The 18293-nt window shown below is 41.2% G+C and overlaps 1 protein-coding gene and 2 pseudogenes across 1 annotated transcript; all 3 read right to left on the minus strand.

The window, feature by feature from the left end:
- Nucleotides 1–415: 415 nt before the first annotated feature.
- Nucleotides 416–2491, minus strand: LOC123163865 (protein FAR1-RELATED SEQUENCE 5-like). The gene is made up of 2 exons (XM_044581268.1): nt 2156–2491; nt 416–2053 (listed from the first exon to the last, which is right to left on the minus strand). Exons 1-2 carry the CDS (start codon nt 2489–2491, stop codon nt 416–418), a joined length of 1974 nt encoding a protein of 657 aa, XP_044437203.1.
- A 169-nt stretch (nt 2492–2660) lies between these two features.
- On the minus strand, nt 2661–5312 carry LOC123157256 (protein FAR1-RELATED SEQUENCE 5-like; annotated as a pseudogene).
- A 70-nt stretch (nt 5313–5382) lies between these two features.
- LOC123157261 (protein FAR1-RELATED SEQUENCE 5-like) lies at nt 5383–18186 on the minus strand (annotated as a pseudogene).
- Between the last annotated feature and the right edge of the window lie 107 nt (nt 18187–18293).

Raw genomic sequence — 18293 nt, forward strand, 5'->3', positions numbered from 1 at the left:
TTAGATAGGAGTATTCCTGAACATCATGGCCATCTTCATTGCAACATCAGCATTTTTTGATAGACATCGCAGCTTTCAAGTACTTGCATTCTTGTATGGCATGGCCATCTTCATCGCAATACTTGCAAAGCATCTTCTTCTTTGGTCCAGGCTTTGCCCTTGGTTTGGCTTCCTTCTTCTTTTCTTCTTTCTTCTCCTCTTGTCTAGCCTTCTTCTTGTGTGCATCTTCTCGTTGCTCAAGCAGAGTCTTCCTCCTCCTTTATTTTTCAGTGGGTCGCCCTTTTTTTGGAACACGTGTTGGCTTTTGAAGCATGGCACCCTGTTGTGTAGCAGGCGGATCAACGGTTTGTTCATGTTGCGGAGGCGGATTTGCCGCTCGGCCTTGTTGTTTTGTTGGATTGGCTTTTTGTTGTTGCTAACTTGGCACCCTGTGAGTTTCTGCTTGTTGCTGCGGCATTTGCTGTTGATGTACCTCCCGCTGCTCTGGTAGTTCCCTTCTTCTTGCTGCAGCTATAACAAGCTCGAGCTGATTAGCTGCATCATTTAGCAGGTTGTATGCAAAGTCATTGCCGCAAGCTTGTGAGGCCAACCAAGTAAGTTTCCTGTAAAGTGAGTTGTACTTGAGGGTGTTGTTCGATGGGAGTCCAAAATCCAGAAGTTGGCTGCCTGTTGGTGTTGTTGCTTTTTCAGACCACCTCTGTAGAAAATAGCATTGCGGGATAGTTTGCACATTTAGATGAGTCATCACCCTAATGATGTGTGCACATATAATCCCATTCATCTCAAAATAGCTGCAGCTGCACTCAAACTTCTCATCTGGCATCTCAACATTTACTTTGAATATTTTTGGGTCCTCATAGTAATTTGAGAAAAGCCCAAAGTTAATGCTTCCATTGTGAAGCGCAGGGACCTGGTTGATTACATATCCTGTTGATGCAATCACTTCTGATTGAAACTTGCCAAAAACAGCCCGGGTGTAGAAGTTGACCGCTTGACGCTCAATGTTGTATCTCGAGTAAAGAGGTGTTGTTGTTGCTTCACCAATGAAAGCCTGGTTGTCCTCACGGTCTAGCATCGTCTCTTGGAGCACCTCATACTGCTGCACAAATTTCCAAACCGATGCTTGAGGATTGATGAACGTCTTGAAGTAAGAGTTGAGGCCCTCCGACCTCCCTGTAGTGCTTGTGAATGGGAAGAAGCATTTCCGGAAGTATGCTGGAGCCCAGGTATGCCGGGTTCGCCACATGTTGCAAAGGTGTCTATTATCTTCCAATTCGAAGCAATGTATCATGTGATGCCAATTCTCCTCAAACTCATCAACTGTTTCTGGATCGTTGATGCATGTGTAGAAAGCTTGCTCAAAAACTTCATCCCTGCTCAGTATTCTGCCCAACTTCTCTCTCGCTTTCCGTTGGGCATGCCATTTGCAACACCTATGCACTATATTTGGTAAGGCTTCAGAAATGGTTGTATCCATTGCCTTGTCTTGATCTGTCATGATGTTCAATGGATGTACATTGTTCATCGCAATCAGAAAGTTTTGGAAGACCCACTTGAAGGTTTCAATTTGTTCATTCGGAAGCAAAGCACACCCCAATAAAATTGTCTGGAGATGGTTGTTGACGCCAACAATCTTAGCAAATGGCATATTGTACCTATTTGTGCAAAAGGTGGTGTCAAAGAAAACACAATCTCTGTACTTACGGTACAATGCCCTTGTCCTCCCATCAACCCAAAACAGTCCAGTGACAGAGTTTGTTTCCTCATCAACTGTTTTTGCATAGTAGAATTCCGGATTCTCATCTTGCCGCCTTTCAAAGTATGCAACCGTCATGTCCATGTCCCGGAGATTTATGGTTTGCCGCAGCTTGGAACGAAAATTTGTAACATCCCTCTTGACATATGGCAGTATCCTCCGGTCTCCACCACGGACCCTCCCAAGCATTCCCATGCACGATGATGTGGAGAAGTTCACATCATGCATTGTCAATATGAGGTCCAAATCCTCTTGCGAAATGTTGCGGTGTGAGTTGTAGAACTGTACACGCTCTGGCTATGGCATCAGAGGGTGGGTATGCTCTGCAACGAAATATGAAACAACCCATTTATTACCCCATAGTCCAACTATCAAGTGTGCTTTGCAATCATGACAGACCAATCTATTTTTCTGACGCTTGTTTGTGACATCCATTTCAAACCAAGATTCTTTGCTTGGTGAGTGCTGTTCCATCGAGATTGCTTCCGAAGCACTGCTAGTATCGGTCTTATTCTCTGGCTTCCCGGCATGAACACACCGGAACACCCTCTTGATTAGTACCACAGGCCCCTTCTTTTGGTTGTTCTTTGAAGCAGTTGTGTGTATGCCAAAGCCCATTTTGAATGCATAGTCGTTGTAGAACAGCTTAGCATCATCAACATAGTCGAACTCCATCCCAACATATGGTGCTAGTGGTTGAGATGAAATCTCATCATATTCTTCATCATCAGACATTGCAGTCGCTGAAGTTGTCCCCAAGTTTGCTGCAAATTGGTTTTCAGTGTAGCTGTCCTCACCTCTTGTACTACTGTGGGGAGCTTATGAACAGTGAAACAAAAGTTACTGACTGATCCTTAAGTTCAAGTTATGCTTCATGACACGAATACAATTTTTTGAATGCAAATTAGAGTTTAACTAGCAGCATGTAAATGCAGAAAGGAACAAAAGACTTCAGCATGAGAATTCAATTTCTCAGGGATGCAAGTATGTTTCATATGACTCAGTAAATTCAAGTTCACTTTCATAAGCAACATATGTTTTTCAACTTTTAAACACAAGGGTGCTACATATTTAACTCCATTTTTTTCAACAGAATGTTTTTATGCTACATTCCCTGAAAATGTGGTTCAAGTCAACTACAGTACTCTGTTTTTTTCAGTAAAAATTCAACAAGTGTACATAGACCACTACTAGGAAAAAGGCTATAGCTAATATGGACATTAATGGTGCACCAAGTATGTGATGCGCCACTGCTATATAGCAGTGGCGCACCAAACACAGGTACGCCATTATTGACATATTACTATGGCGCACCTGGTGTGTGGTGCGCCATTACTAGTTCTGAAAAAAAATAAAAAAATGTTAGCAATGGCGCACCAGGGGATAGTGCGCCATTATTAGTTGACATAGTAATGACGCACCTGTACAAAGTGCGCCACTACTATGTGTATGACTGGGTCAAACCTTGGTCAAACTTAGTAATGGCGCACTTTGCATAGGTGCGCCATTACTATGTCAAACTTAGTAATGGTGCACCTACACAAAGTGCGCCATTACTATGTTTGACCAATGTTTGACCAAGTCATACACATAGTAATGGCGCACTTTGTACAAGTGCGCCATTACTATGTCAACTAGTAATGGCGCACTATCCCCTGGTGCGCCACTGCTAACAACTCATAACCAAATGCACCCCCCCCCCCCGGACCGCCTTTTCAGTTTTAAAAAAATAAAAGAAAATGATAGAAATGTCAAAAAAAAGAAAATAAGTTTCCAACGTGATATGTGGTCTAGTTGTTGGGAAAATTTACAAATATGAATTTCGTCTTTATTTCCAAAATCTCTCTGAAATTTAGTAAAATGGGCATAACTTTTGCATACAAACTCAGATTAAAAAGTTTTTTATATGAAAAATCATCTACTCGAAAAGTTACATCCGAATTCAAAGTTAATGCTTCCATTGTGAAGCGCAGGGACCTGGTTGATTACATATCCCGTTGATGCAATCACTTCTGATTGAAACTTGCCCAAAACAGCCCGGGTGTAGAAGTTGACCGCTTGATGCTCAATGTTGTATCTTGAGTAAAGAGGTGTTGTTGTTGCTTCACCAATGAAAGCCTGGTTGTCCTCACGGTCTAGCATCGTCTCTTGGAGCACCTCATACTGCTGCACAAATTTCCAAACCGACTCTTGAGGATTGATGAACATCTTGAAGTAAGAGTTGAGGCCCTCCGACCTCCCTGTAGTGCTTGTGAATGGGAAGAAGCATTTCCGGAAGTATGATGGAGCCCAGGTATGCCGGGTTCGCCACATGTTGCAAAGCTGTCTATTGTCTTCCAATTCGAAGCAATGTATCATGTGCTGCCAATTATCCTCAAACTCATCAACTGTTTCCGGATCGTTGATGCATGTGTAGAAAGCTTGCTCAAAAACTTCATCCCTGCTCAGTATTCTGCCCAACTTCTCTCTCGCTTTCCGCTGGACATGCCATTTGTAACACCTATGCACTGTATTTGGTAAGGCTTCAGAAATGGTTGTTTCCATTGCCTTGTCTTGATCTGTCATGATGTTCAATGGATGTACATTGTTCATCGCAATCAAAAAGTTTTGGAAGACCCACTTGAAGGTTTCAATTTGTTCATTCGGAAGCAAAGCACACCCCAACAAAATTGTCTGCAAATGGTTGTTGACGAACAATCGGAGCAAATGGCATATTGTACCTATTTGTGCAAAAGGTGGTGTCAAAGAAAACACAATCTCTGTACTTACGGTACAATGCCCTTGTCCTCCCATCAACCCAAAACAGTCCAGTGACAGAGTTTGTTTCCTCATCAACTGTTTTTGCATAGTAGAATTCCGGATTCTCATCTTGCCGCCTTTCAAAGTATGCAACCGTCATGTCCATGTCCCGGAGATTTATGGTTTGCCGCAGCTTGGAACGAAAATTTGTAACATCCCTCTTGACGTATGGCAGTATCCTCCGGTCTCCACCACGGACCCTCCCAAGCATTCCCATGCACGATGATGTGGAGAAGTTCACATCATGCATTGTCAATATGAGGTCCAAATCCTCTTGCGGAATGTTGCGGTGTGAGTGGTAGAACCGTACATGCTCTGGCTGTGGCATCAGAGGGTGGGTATGCTCTGCAACGAAATATGAAACAACCCATTTATTGCCCCATAGCCCAACTATCAAGTGTGCTTTGCAATCATGACGGACCAATCTATTTTTCTGACGCTTGTTTGTGACATCCATTTCAAACCAAGATTCTTTGCTTGATGAGTGTTGTTCCGTCGAGATTGCTTCCGAAGCACTGCTAGTATCGGTCTTATTCTCTGGCTTCCCGGCAAGGACACACCGGAACACCCTCTTGATTAGTACCACAAGCCCCTTCTTTTGGCTGTTCTTTGAAGCAGATGTGTGTATGCCAAAGCCCATTTTGAATGCATAGTCGTTGCAGAACAGCTTAGCATCATCAACAGAGTCGAACTCCATCCCAACATATGGTGCTAGTGGTTGAGATGAAATCTCATCATATTCTTCATCATCAGACATTGCAGTCGCTGAAGTTGTCCCCAAGTTTGCTGCAAATTGATTTTCAGTGTAGCTGTCCTCACCTCTTGTACTACTGTGGGGAGGCTATCAACAGTGAAACAAAAGTTACTAACTGATCCTTAAGTTCAAGTTATGCTTCATGACACGAATACATTTTTTAATGCAAATTATAGTTTAACCAGCAGCATGTAAATGCAGAAAGGAACAAAAAACCTCAGCATGAGAATTCAATTTCTCAGGGATGCAAGTATGTTTCATATGACTCAGTAAATTCAAGTTCACTTTCATAAGCAATATATGTTTTTCACCTTTTAGACACAAGGGTGCTACATATTTAACTCCATTTTTTTCAACATAATGTTTTTATGCTACATTCCTTGAAAATGTGGTTCAAGTCAACTACAGTACTCTGTTTTTTCAGTAAAAATTCAGCAAGTGTACATAGACCACTACTAGGAGAAGGGCTATAGCTAATATGGACATTAATGGTGCACCAAGTATGTGGTGCGCCACTGTTATATAGCAGTGGCGCACCAGATACAGGTACGCCATTATTGACATATTACTATGGCGCACCTGGTGTGTGGTGCGCTATTACTAGTTTAAAAAAAAAATTGTTAGCAGTGGCGCACCAGGGGATAGTGCGCCATTATTAGTTGACATAGTAATGGCGCACCTGTACAAAGTGCGCCATTACTATGTGTATGACTAGGTCAGGACCAATGTTTGACCAAGTCATACACATAGTAATGGTGCACTTTGTACAAGTGCGCCATTACTATGTCAACTAGTGGACCCCCCCCTGTGGACCGCCTTTTCAGTTTAAAAAAATTAAAAGAAAATGATGGAAATGTCAAAAGAATAAAAGAAAATAAGTTTCCCACGTGATATGTGGTCTAGTTGTTGGGAAAATTTACAAATATAAATTTTGACTTTATTTGCAAAATCTCTCTGGAATTTAGTAAAATGGGCATAACTTTTGCATACGAACTCGGATTAAAAAGTTTTTTATATGAAAAATCATCTACTCGAAAAGTTACATCCGAATTCAAAGTTAATGCTTCCATTGTGAAGTGCGGGGACCTGGTTGATTACATATCCCGTTGATGCAATCACTTCTGATTGAAACTTGCCAAAAACGGCCCGGGTGTAGAAGTTGACCGCTTGACGCTCAATGTTGTATCTCGAGTAAAGAGGTGTTGTTGTTGCTTTACCAATGAAAGCCTGGTCGTCCTCACGGTCTAGCATCGTCTCTTGGAGCACCTCATACTGCTGCACAAATTTCTAAACCGACTCTTGAGGATTGATGAACGTCTTGAAGTAAGAGTTGAGGCCCTCCGACCTCCCTGTAGTGCTTGTGAATGGGAAGAAGCATTTCCGGAAGTATGCTGGAGCCCAGGTATGCCGGGTTTGCCACATGTTGCAAAGGTGTCTATTATCTTCCAATTCGAAGCAATGTATCATGTGCTGCCAATTCTCCTCAAACTCATCAACTGTTTCCGGATCGTTGATGCATGTGTAGAAAGCTTGCTCAAAAACTTCAGCCCTGCTCAGTAGTCTACCCAACTTCTCTCTCGCTTTCCACTGGACATGTAATACGTCCATTTTGCATCATGCTTTTATATCGATATTTATTGCATTATGGGCTGTTATTACACATTATGTCACAATACTTATGCCTATTCTCTCTTATTTTACAAGGTTTACATAAGGAGGGAGAATGCCGGCAGCTGGAATTCTGGGTTGGAAACGGAGCAAATATTAGAGACCTATTCTGCACAACTCCAAAAGTCCTGAAACTCCACAAAAGTTATTTTTGGAAATAATAAAAAATATTGAGCGGAAGAAGTACGTCAGGGGGCCCCACCTGGCCACGAGGGTGGGGGCGCGCCCTACCCCCAGGGCGCGCCCCCTGCCTCGTGGGCCCCCTGTTGGCCCTCCGGTGGCCATCTTCTACTATATGAAGTCTTTTGTCCGAAGAAAAATCATAAGCAAGCTTTCGGGACGAGACTCCGCCGCCACGAGGCGGAACCTTGGCGGAACCAATCTAGGGCTCCGGCAGAGCTGTTCTGCCGGGGACACTTCCCTCCGGGAGGGGGAAATTATCGCCATCGCCATCACCAATGCTCCTCTAATTGGGAGAGGGCAATCTCCATCAACATCTTCACCAGCACCATCTCCTCTCAAACCCTAGTTCATCTCTTGTATCCAATTCTTGTCTCCAAGTCTGGGATTGGTACCTGTAGGTTGCTAGTAGTGTTGATTACTCCTTGTAGTTGATGCTAGTTGGTTTATTTGGTGGAAGATCATATGTTCAGATCCTATATGCATATTAATACCCCTCTGATTATGAACATGAATATGCTTTGTGAGTAGTTACGTTTGTTCCTGAGGACATGGGAGAAGTCTTGCTATTAGTAGTCATGTGAATTTGGTATTCGTTCGATATTTTGATGAGATGTATGTTGTCTATCCTCTAGTGGTGTTATGTGAACGTCGACTACATAACACTTCACCATTATTTGGGCCTAGAGGAAGGCATTGGGAAGTAATAAGTAGATGATGGGTTGCTAGAGTGACAGAAGCTTAAACCCTAGTTTATGCGTTGCTTCGTAAGGGGCTGATTTGGATCCATATGTTTCATGCTATGGTTAGGTTTACCTTAATACTTTTGTTGTAGTTGCGGATGCTTGCAATAGAGGTTAATCATAAGTGGGATGCTTGTCCAAGTAAGGGCAGCACCCAAGCACCGGTCCACCCACATATCAAATTATCAAAGTACCGAACGCGAATCATATGAACGTGATGAAAACTAGCTTGACGATAATTCCCATGTGTCCTCGGGAGCGCTTTTCTCTATATAAGAGTTTGTCCAGGCTTGTCCTTTGCTACAAAAAGGATTGGGCCACCTTGCTGCACTTTATTTACTTTTGTTACTTGTTGCTCGTTACAAATTATCTTATCACAAAACTATCTGTTACCTATTATTTCAGTGCTTGCAGAGAATACCTTGCTGAAAACCGCTTATCATTTCCTTCTGCTCCTCGTTGGGTTCGACACTCTTACTTATCGAAAGGACTACGATAGATCCCCTATACTTGTGGGTCATCAAGACTCTTTTCTGGCGCCGTTGCCGGGGAGTGAAGCGCCTTTGGTAGGTGGAATTTGGTAAGGAAAAATTTATATAGTGTGCTGAAATTTACTGTCACTTGTTACTATGGAAAGTAATCCTCTGAGGGGCTTGTTCGGGGTATCTTCACCCCGACCAGTAGAGCAAAGAGTTGCTCCTCAACCTACTGAACCTACTGAAAATGAAAATGTCCACTTTGAGATTCCTTCGGGTATGTTAGAAAAACTGCTAGCTAATCCTTTTGCAGGAGATGGAACAAAGCATCCTGATGAGCACCTAATATATGTGGATGAAGTTTGTGGATTATTTAAGCTTGCAGGTATACCCGGTGATTTTATTAAGAAGAAGGTCTTCCCTTTATCTTTGAAGGGAGATGCATCGACATGGTATAGGCTATGTGATGATACGGGATCATGGAACTACAAACGATTGAAATTGGAATTTCATCAGAAATTTTATCCTATGCATCTTGTTCATCGTGATCGCAATTATATATATAATTTTTGGCCTCGCGAAGGAGAAAGCATCGCTCAAGCTTGGGGGAGGCTTAAATCAATGTTATATTCATGCCCCAATCATGAGCTCCAAGAGAAATAATTATTCAAAGTTTTTATGCTCGGCTTTCTGATAACAATCGCACCATGCTCGATACTTCTTGTGCTGGCTCTTTTATGATGAAGACTATTGAATTCAAATGGGATTTATTGGATAGAATTAAACGCAACTCTGAAGATTGGGATCTCGACGAAGGTAAGGAGTCAGGTATGACACCTAAGTTTGATTGCGTTAAATCTTGTATGGATACCGATGTTTTCCGTAAGTTTAGCACTAAATATGGACTTGACTCTGAGATAGTAGCTTCTTTCTGTGAATCTTTTGCTGCTTATGTTGATCTCCCTAAGGAGAAGTGGTTTAAATATCATCCTCCGATAGAAGTAAAAGTAGCTGCACCTATTAAAGTTGAAGAAAAGACTATCACTTATAATGATCCTATTGTTCCTACTTCTTATGTTGAGAAACCACCTTTCCCTGTTAGGATAAAGGATCATGCTAAAGCTTCACCTGTGGTTTGTAAAAGCAATATTAGAACTTATACACCTCCTGAGCAAATTAAAGTTGAACCTAATATTGCTATTGTTAAAGATCTCTTGGCTGATAATATTGATGGGCATGTTATTCATTTCCGTGATGAAACTGCTAGAATTGCCAAACCTTGTGTTAAAGATAAACATAGACCTATGGTAGGCATGCTTGTTATTTCTGTTAAAATAGGAGATCATTGTTATCATGGCTTATGTGATATGGGTGCTAGTGCTAGTGCAATACCTATTGACTTATACAAAAGAATTAAGTATGCTATTGCACCTGCTGAGTTAGAAGATATTGATGTCACAATTAAACTTGCCAATAGCGATACTATTTCACCAATGGGAATTGTTAGAGATGTTGAAGTCTTGTGTGGGAAAACTAAATATCCTGCTGATTTTCTTGTTCTTGGTTCCCCACAAGATAGCTTTTGTCCCATTATATTTGGTAGACCCTTCTTGAACACTGTTAATGCTAAGATAGACTGCGAAAAGGATGTTGTTACTATTGGTCTGGGTGATATGTCTCATGAGTTTAATTTCTCTAAATTTCGTAGACAACACCGTGAAGAGGAATTGCCTAGTAAGGATGAAATTATTGGTCTTGCTTCTATTGCCGTACCTCCTAGTGATCCTTTAGAACAATATTTGCTAGACCATGAAAATGATATGTTTATGAATGAAAGAAGGGAAATAGATGAAGTATTCTTTAAACAGGAACCCATCCTGAAACACAATTTGCCTGTTGAAATCCTAGGGGATCCTCCTCCACCCAAGGGTGATGCCGTGTTTGAGCTTAAACCGTTACCTGATACTCTTAAATATGCTTATCTTGATGAGAAAAAGATATATCCTGTTATTATTAGTGCTAACCTTTCAGAGCATGAAGAAGAGAGATTATTGAAAACTCTGAAGAAGCACCGTGCTGCTATTGGATATACTCTTGATGATCTTAAGGGCATTAGTCCCACTCTATGTCAACATAAAATAAATTTGGAGGAAGATGCCAAACCAGTTCGTGATCATCAACGACGGCTGAATCCTAAGATGAAGAAGTGGTAAGAAAGGAAATACTAAAGCTCCTTGAGGCAGGTATAATTTATCCCGTTGCTGATAGTCAGTGGGTAAGTCCTGTCCATTGTGTCCCTAAGAAGGGAGGTATTACCGTCGTTCCTAATGATAAAGATGAGTTGATCCCGCAAAGAATTATTACAGGTTATAGGATGGTAATTGATTTCCGCAAATTAAATAAGGCTACTAAAAAGATCATTACCCCTTACCTTTTATCGATCAAATGCTAGAAAGATTATCCAAACATACACATTTTTGCTTTCTAGATGGTTATTCTGGTTTCTCTCAAATACCTGTGTCAGCCAATGATCAATCAAAGACTACTTTTACTTGCCCTTTTGGTACTTTTGCTTATAGACGTATGCCTTTTGGTTTATGTAATGCACCTGCTACCTTTCAAAGATGCATGATGGCTATATTCTCTGACTTTTGTGAAAAGATTTGTGAGGTTTTCATGGACGATTTCTCCGTTTATGGATCCTCTTTTGATGATTGCTTGAGCAACCTTGATCGAGTTTTGCAGAGATGTGAAGAAACTAATCTTGTCTTGAATTGGGAAAAGTGCCACTTTATGGTTAATGAAGGTATTGTCTTGGGGCATAAAGTTTCTGAAAGAGGTATTGAAGTTGATAAAGCCAAGGTTGATGCTATTGAAAAGATGCCATGTCCCAAGGACATCAAAGGTATAAGAAGTTTCCTTGGTCACGCCGGTTTTTATAGGAGGTTCATTAAGGACTTCTCAAAAATTTCTCGGCCTCTGACTAATTTATTACAAAAAGATATACCATTTGTCTTTGATGATGATTGTGTAGAAGCATTTGAAATACTTAAGAAAGCATTGATCTCTGCACCTATTGTTCAGCCACCTGATTGGAATTTACCCTTTGAAATTATGTGTGATGCTAGTGATTATGCTGTGGGTGCTGTTCTAGGGCAAAGAGTTGATAAGAAATTAAATGTTATCCAATATGCTAGTAAAACTCTAGACAATGCTCAAAGAAATTATGCTACTACTGAAAAAGAATTCTTAGCAGTTGTATTTGCTTGTGATAAGTTCAGACCTTATATTGTTGATTCTAAAGTAACTATTCACACTGATCATGCTGCTATTAAATATCTTATGGAAAAGAAAGATGCTAAACCTAGACTTATTAGATGGGTTCTCTTGCTACAAGAATTTGATTTGCATATTGTTGATAGAAAGGGAGCTGAGAACCCCGTTGCAGACAACTTGTCTAGGTTAGAAAATGTTCTTGATGACCCACTACCTATTGATGATAGCTTTCCTGATGAACAATTAAATGTCATAAATGCTTCTCGTACTGCTCCATGGTATGCTGATTATGCTAATTATATTGTTGCTAAATTTATACCACCTAGTTTCACATACCAGCAAAAGAAAAAGTTTTTCTATGATTTGAGACATTACTTTTGGGATGACCCACATCTTTATAAAGAAGGAGTAGATGGTGTTATTAGACGTTGTGTACCTGAGCATGAACAGGAACAGATCCTACGCAAGTGTCACTCCGAGGCTTATGGAGGACACCACGCTGGAGATAGAACTGCACATAAGGTATTGCAATCCGGTTTTTATTGGCCTACTCTCTTCAAGGATGCCCGTAAGTTTGTCTTATCTTGTGATGAATGTCAAAGAATTGGTAATATTAGTAGACGTCAAGAAATGCCTATGAATTATTCACTTGTTATTGAACCATTTGATGTTTGGGGCTTTGATTATATGGGACCTTTTCCTGCCTCTAATGGATACACACATATTTTAGTTGTTGTTGATTACGTTACTAAGTGGGTAGAAGCTATTCCAACTAGTAGTGCTGATCATAACACTTCTATTAAAATGCTTAAAGAAGTTATTTTTCCGAGGTTTGGAGTCCCTAGATATTTAATGACTGATGGTGGTTCACATTTTATTCATGGTGCTTTCCGTAAAATGCTTGCTAAATATGATGTTAATCATAGAATTGCATCTCCTTATCACCCACAGTCTAGTGGTCAAGTAGAATTGAGTAATAGAGAGCTCAAATTAATTTTGCAAAAGACTGTCAATAGATCTAGAAAGAATTGGTCCAAGAAACTTGATGATGCATTATGGGCCTATAGAACTGCATATAAAAATCCTATGGGTATGTCTCCGTATAAAATGGTTTATGGAAAAGCATGTCACTTACCTCTCGAACTAGAACATAAGGCTTATTGGGCTATTAAAGAGCTCAATTATGATTTCAAACTTGCCGGTGAGAAGAGGTTATTTGACATTAGCTCACTTGATGAATGGAGAACCCAAGCTTATGAGAATGCCAAATTGTTTAAAGAAAAAGTTAAAAGATGGCATGACAAAAGGATACAAAAGCGTGAGTTTAATGTAGGTGATTATGTATTGCTATACAACTCTCGTTTAAGATTTTTTGCAGGAAAACTTCTCTCTAAATGGGAAGGCCCTTACGTTATCGAGGAGGTCTATCGTTCCGGTGCCATAAAAATCAACAACTTCGAAGGCACAAATCCGAAGGTGGTGAACGGTCAAAGAATCAAACATTATATCTCAGGTAATCCTATAAATGTTGAAACCAATGTTATTGAAACCGTAACCCCGGAGGAATACATAATGGACACTTTTCGGAACGTTTCAGACTCCGAAAAGGAATAGGTATGTGGTACGGTAAGTAAACCGACTCCAAAACAGTTTTTATGGCAATATTTCTCCGTTTTGGAATATTTAGAAAAATAGAAAAATAAGAAGCAGTCCGGGAAGGACACGAGGCCTCCACGAGGGTGGAGGGCGCGCCCTACCCTACTGGGCGCGCCCCCCTACCTCGTGGGCACGTTGTGTGCTCTCAAGACTCGGTTTTCTTGCACGATACGTATTTTGGTCGGTAAAAATTCATTATATCATCTCCCGAAGGTTTTGACTCCCGTATCACGCAATTGTCTTCTATTCTTGTTTCGAGTTGTTGCTGCTGCAGATTAGAGCAAGATGTCTTCTCAAGAGTCAGTCGGGGAGGGCCGGGTGTCTCATCCGGCATTGAGATCAAGGACAAACAGCGATGCTGACCACTTTGGGCCAGCAACGGAGGAAGAGATGGAGGCTGATTTGATGAGGATAGACGCCATGGAGGAGGATCAAGAAGTCACTTCTCGCTTCCGAGCTGGATTCACGATGCGGGAACTACAGAGCTCAGCTATTCCAAACTCGGTTATCCCTTCCAAAGATTTCTTTCTTATGAAAATATGAAGAAGAGTGTCACTTGTTCTCCCGCAGCTATGCAACACCCTTGGGTGCAAGGAGCTTTAGCTGTTACAGGAAAGCTTCGTAAGGAAATAATGGACCTCAAGCAGCAAGTCAATAAGCTTGAGGAGGAGAATCGTATCCTGAGGGGCATCATCGCCAAGAATATTACACCATCACCGAAAAGGGAGACATAATCACATGGGTATGGGCACTCCCCTTGGCAACTGCCAAGCTTGGGGGAGGTGCCCCGGTATCGTATCACCATCACACTCCTATCTTTACCGTTTTTCTTAGTTCGATCCTATTAGTAGTATCTTGATCTAGTAGAATAAAGTTTTGGTATGATCTAGTTTTCAGTTTTGCTTTATGATCTCTCTATGTAATCGAGTCCGTGAGCTATATATAATAAAGATTAGTGTTGAGTCAAGGGCTTGATTATTTTGCCATGATCTTGAGTGAATAAAAGAAAAGAGAAAAGAATAAAAAGAATAAAAAGATCATATTGATCTTATTGAGAGTAATGACTTCACATAGAAAGAGTATGATGATTAAAAGTTGTTGAGAGTTGACAAACATAGCTTTGGTCATCGTTGCAATTAATAGGAAGTAATAAAGAAAGAGAGGTTTCACATATAAATATACTATCTTGGACATCTTTTATGATTGGGAGCACTCATTAAAATATGACATGCTAAAGAGTTGATGTTGGACAAGGAAGACAACGTAATGGGTTATGTTTTCTTATATCTGAGATAAAGTATATTGTCATGGATCATCCAACATGTTGAGCTTGCCTTTCCCCCTCATGCTAGCCAAATTCTTTGCACCAAGTAGAGATACTACTTGTGCTTCCAAAAACCCTTAAACCAGTTTTGCCATGAGAGTCCACCATATCTACCTATGGATTGAGTAAGATCCTTCAAGTAAGTTGTCATCGGTGCAAGCAATAAAAATTGCTCTCTAAATATGTATGATTGATTGGTGTGGAGGAAATAAGCTTTATACGATCTTGTGATGTGGAAGAAATAAAAGCGACGGACTGCATAATAAAGGTTCATATCACAAGTGGCAATATAAAGTGACGTTCTTTCGCATTAAGATTTTGTGCATCCAACCCTGAAAGCGCATGGCAACCTCTGCTTCCCTCTGCGAAGGGCCTATCTTTTACTATTATCTTCTACCTTATGCAAGAGTCATGGTGATCTTCACCTTTCCTTTTTACATTTTATCCTTTGGCAAGCACGGGATGTTGGAAAGATCCTGATACATATATCTAATTGGATGTGGGTTAGCATGAGTTATTATTGTTGACATTACCCTTGAGGTAAAAGGTTGGGAGGCGAAACTATAAGCCCCTATCTTTCTCTGTGTCCGATTAAAACTCCGTAACCACAAGTATTGCGTGAGTGTTAGCAATTATGAAAGACTAAATGATAGTTGAGTATGTGGACTTGCTAGAAAGCTCTGACATAGACTCTTTCTGATGTTATGATAAATTGCAATTGGTTCAATGACTGAGATTATAGTTTGTTGGTTCTCAATAAAGTTTCTGATTCATACTTTGCATTGTGAATAGATTATTACTTGAGCATAAGAAATCATATGACAATATCCATATATGTTGCTGTTATGAGAATAATCATGATGCCCTCATGTCCGTATTTTATTTTATCGACACCTCTACCTCTAAACATGTGGACATATTTATCGTTATCGGCTTTCGCTTGAGGACAAGCGAGGTCTAAGCTTGGGGGAGTTGATACGTCCATTTTGCATCATGCTTTTATATCGATATTTATTGCATTATGGGCTGTTATTACACATTATGTCACAATACTTATGCCTATTCTCTCTTATTTTACAAGGTTTACATAAGGAGGGAGAATGCCGGCAGCTGGAATTCTGGGCTGGAAAAGGAGCAAATATTAGAGACCTATTCTGCACAACTCCAAAAGTCCTGAAACTCCACGAAAGTTATTTTTGGAAATAATAAAAAATATTGAGCGGAAGAAGTACGTCAGGGGGGCCCCACCTGGCCACGAGGGTGGGGGGCGCCCCCGGCCCCCCTGCCTCGTGGGCCCCCTGTTGGCCCTCCGGTGGCCATCTTCTGCTATATGAAGTCTTTCGTCCGAAGAAAAATCATAAGCAAGCTTTCGGGACGAGACTCCGCCGCCACGAGGCGGAACCTTGGCGGAACCAATCTAGGGCTCCGGCAGAGCTGTTCTGCCGGGGACACTTCCCTCCGGGAGGGGGAAATCATCGCCATCGTCATCACCAACGCTCCTCTCATCGGGAGAGGGCAATCTCCATCAACATCTTCACCAGCACCATCTCCTCTCAAACCCTAGTTCATCTCTTGTATCCAATTCTTGTCTCCAAGTCTGGGATTGGTACCTGTAGGTTGCTAGTAGTGTTGATTACTCCTTGTAGTTGATGCTAGTTGGTTTATTTGGTGGAAGATCATATGTTCAGATCCTATATGCATATTAATACCCCTCTGATTATGAACATGAATATGCTTTGTGAGTAGTTACGTTTGTTCCTGAGGACATGGGAGAAGTCTTGCTATTAGTAGTCATGTGAATTTGGTATTCGTTCGATATTTTGATGAGATGTATGTTGTCTATCCTCTAGTGGTGTTATGTGAACGTCGACTACATAACACTTCACCATTATTTGGGCCTAGAGGAAGGCATTGGGAAGTAATAAGTAGATGATGGGTTGCTAGAGTGACAGAAGCTTAAACCCTAGTTTATGCGTTGCTTCGTAAGGGGCTGATTTGGATCCATATGTTTCATGCTATGGTTAGGTTTACCTTAATACTTTTGTTGTAGTTGCGGATGCTTGCAATAGAGGTTAATCATAAGTGGGATGCTTGTCCAAGTAAGGGCAGCACCCAAGCACCGGTCCACCCACATATCAAATTATCAAAGTACCGAACGCGAATCATATGAACGTGATGAAAACTAGCTTGACGATAATTCCCATGTGTCCTCGGGAGCGCTTTTCTCTATATAAGAGTTTGTCTAGGCTTGTACTTTGCTACAAAAAGGATTGGGCCACCTTGCTGCACTTTATTTACTTTTGTTACTTGTTGCTCGCTACAAATTATCTTATCACAAAACTATCTGTTACCTATTATTTCAGTGCTTGCAGAGAATACCTTGCTGAAAACCGCTTATCATTTCCTTCTGCTCCTCGTTGGGTTCGACACTCTTACTTATCGAAAGGACTACGATAGATCCCCTATACTTGTGGGTCATCAACATGCCATTTGCAACACCTATGCATTGTATTTGGTAAGGCTTCAGCAATGGTTGTTTCCATTGCCTTGTCTTGATCTGTCATGATGTTCAATGGATGTACATTGTTCATCGCAATCAGAAAGTTTTGGAAGACCCACTTGAAGGTTTCAATTTGTTCATTCGGAAGCAAAGCACACCCCAACAAAATTGTCTACAATGGTTGTTGACTCCAACAATCGGAGCAAATGGCATATTGTACCTATTTGTGCAAAAGGTAGTGTCAAAGAAAACACAATCTCTGTACTTACGGTACAATGCCCTTGTCCTCCCATCAACCCAAAACAGTCCAGTGACAGTGTCTGTTTCCTCATCAACTATTTGTGCATAGTAGAATTCCGGATTCTCATCTTGCCGCCTTTCAAGTATGCAACCGTCATGTCCATGTCCCGGAGATTTATGGTTTGCCGCGGCTTGGAACGATAATTTGTAACATCCCTCTTGACGTATGGTAGTATCCTCCGGTCTCCACCACGGACCCTCCCAAGCATTCCCATGCAGGATGATGTGGAGAAGTTCACATCATGCATTGTCAATATGAGGTCCAAATCCTCTTGCGGAATGTTGCGGTGTGAATGGTAGAACCGTACACGCTCTGGCTGTGGCATCAGATGGTGGGTATGCTCTGCAACGAAATATGAAACAACCCATTTATTGCCCCACAGCCCAACTATCAAGTGTGCTTTGCAATCATGACGGACCAATCTATTTTTCTGACGCTTGTTTGTGACATCCATTTCAAACCAAGATTCTTTGCTTGATGAGTGTTGTTCCGTCGAGATTGCTTCCGAAGCACTGCTAGTATCGGTCTTATTCTCTGGCTTCCCGGCATGGACACACCGGAACACCCTCTTGATTAGTACCACATGGCCCTTCTTTTGGCTGTTCTTTGAAGCAGATGTGTGTATGCCAAAGCCCATTTTGAATGCATAGTCGTTGTAGAACAGTTAGCATCATCAACAGAGTCGAACTCCATCCCAACATATGGTGCTAGTGGTTGAGATGAAATCTCATCATATTCTTCATCATCAGACATTGCAGTCGCTGAAGTTGTCCCCAAGTTTGCTTCAAATTGATTTTCGGTGTAGCTGTCCTCACCTCTTGTACTACTGTGGGGAGCCTATCAACAGTGAAACAAAAGTT

Source organism: Triticum aestivum, chromosome 1D (assembly GCF_018294505.1).
Source record: "Triticum aestivum cultivar Chinese Spring chromosome 1D, IWGSC CS RefSeq v2.1, whole genome shotgun sequence".
Lineage (NCBI taxonomy): Eukaryota > Viridiplantae > Streptophyta > Magnoliopsida > Poales > Poaceae > Triticum > Triticum aestivum.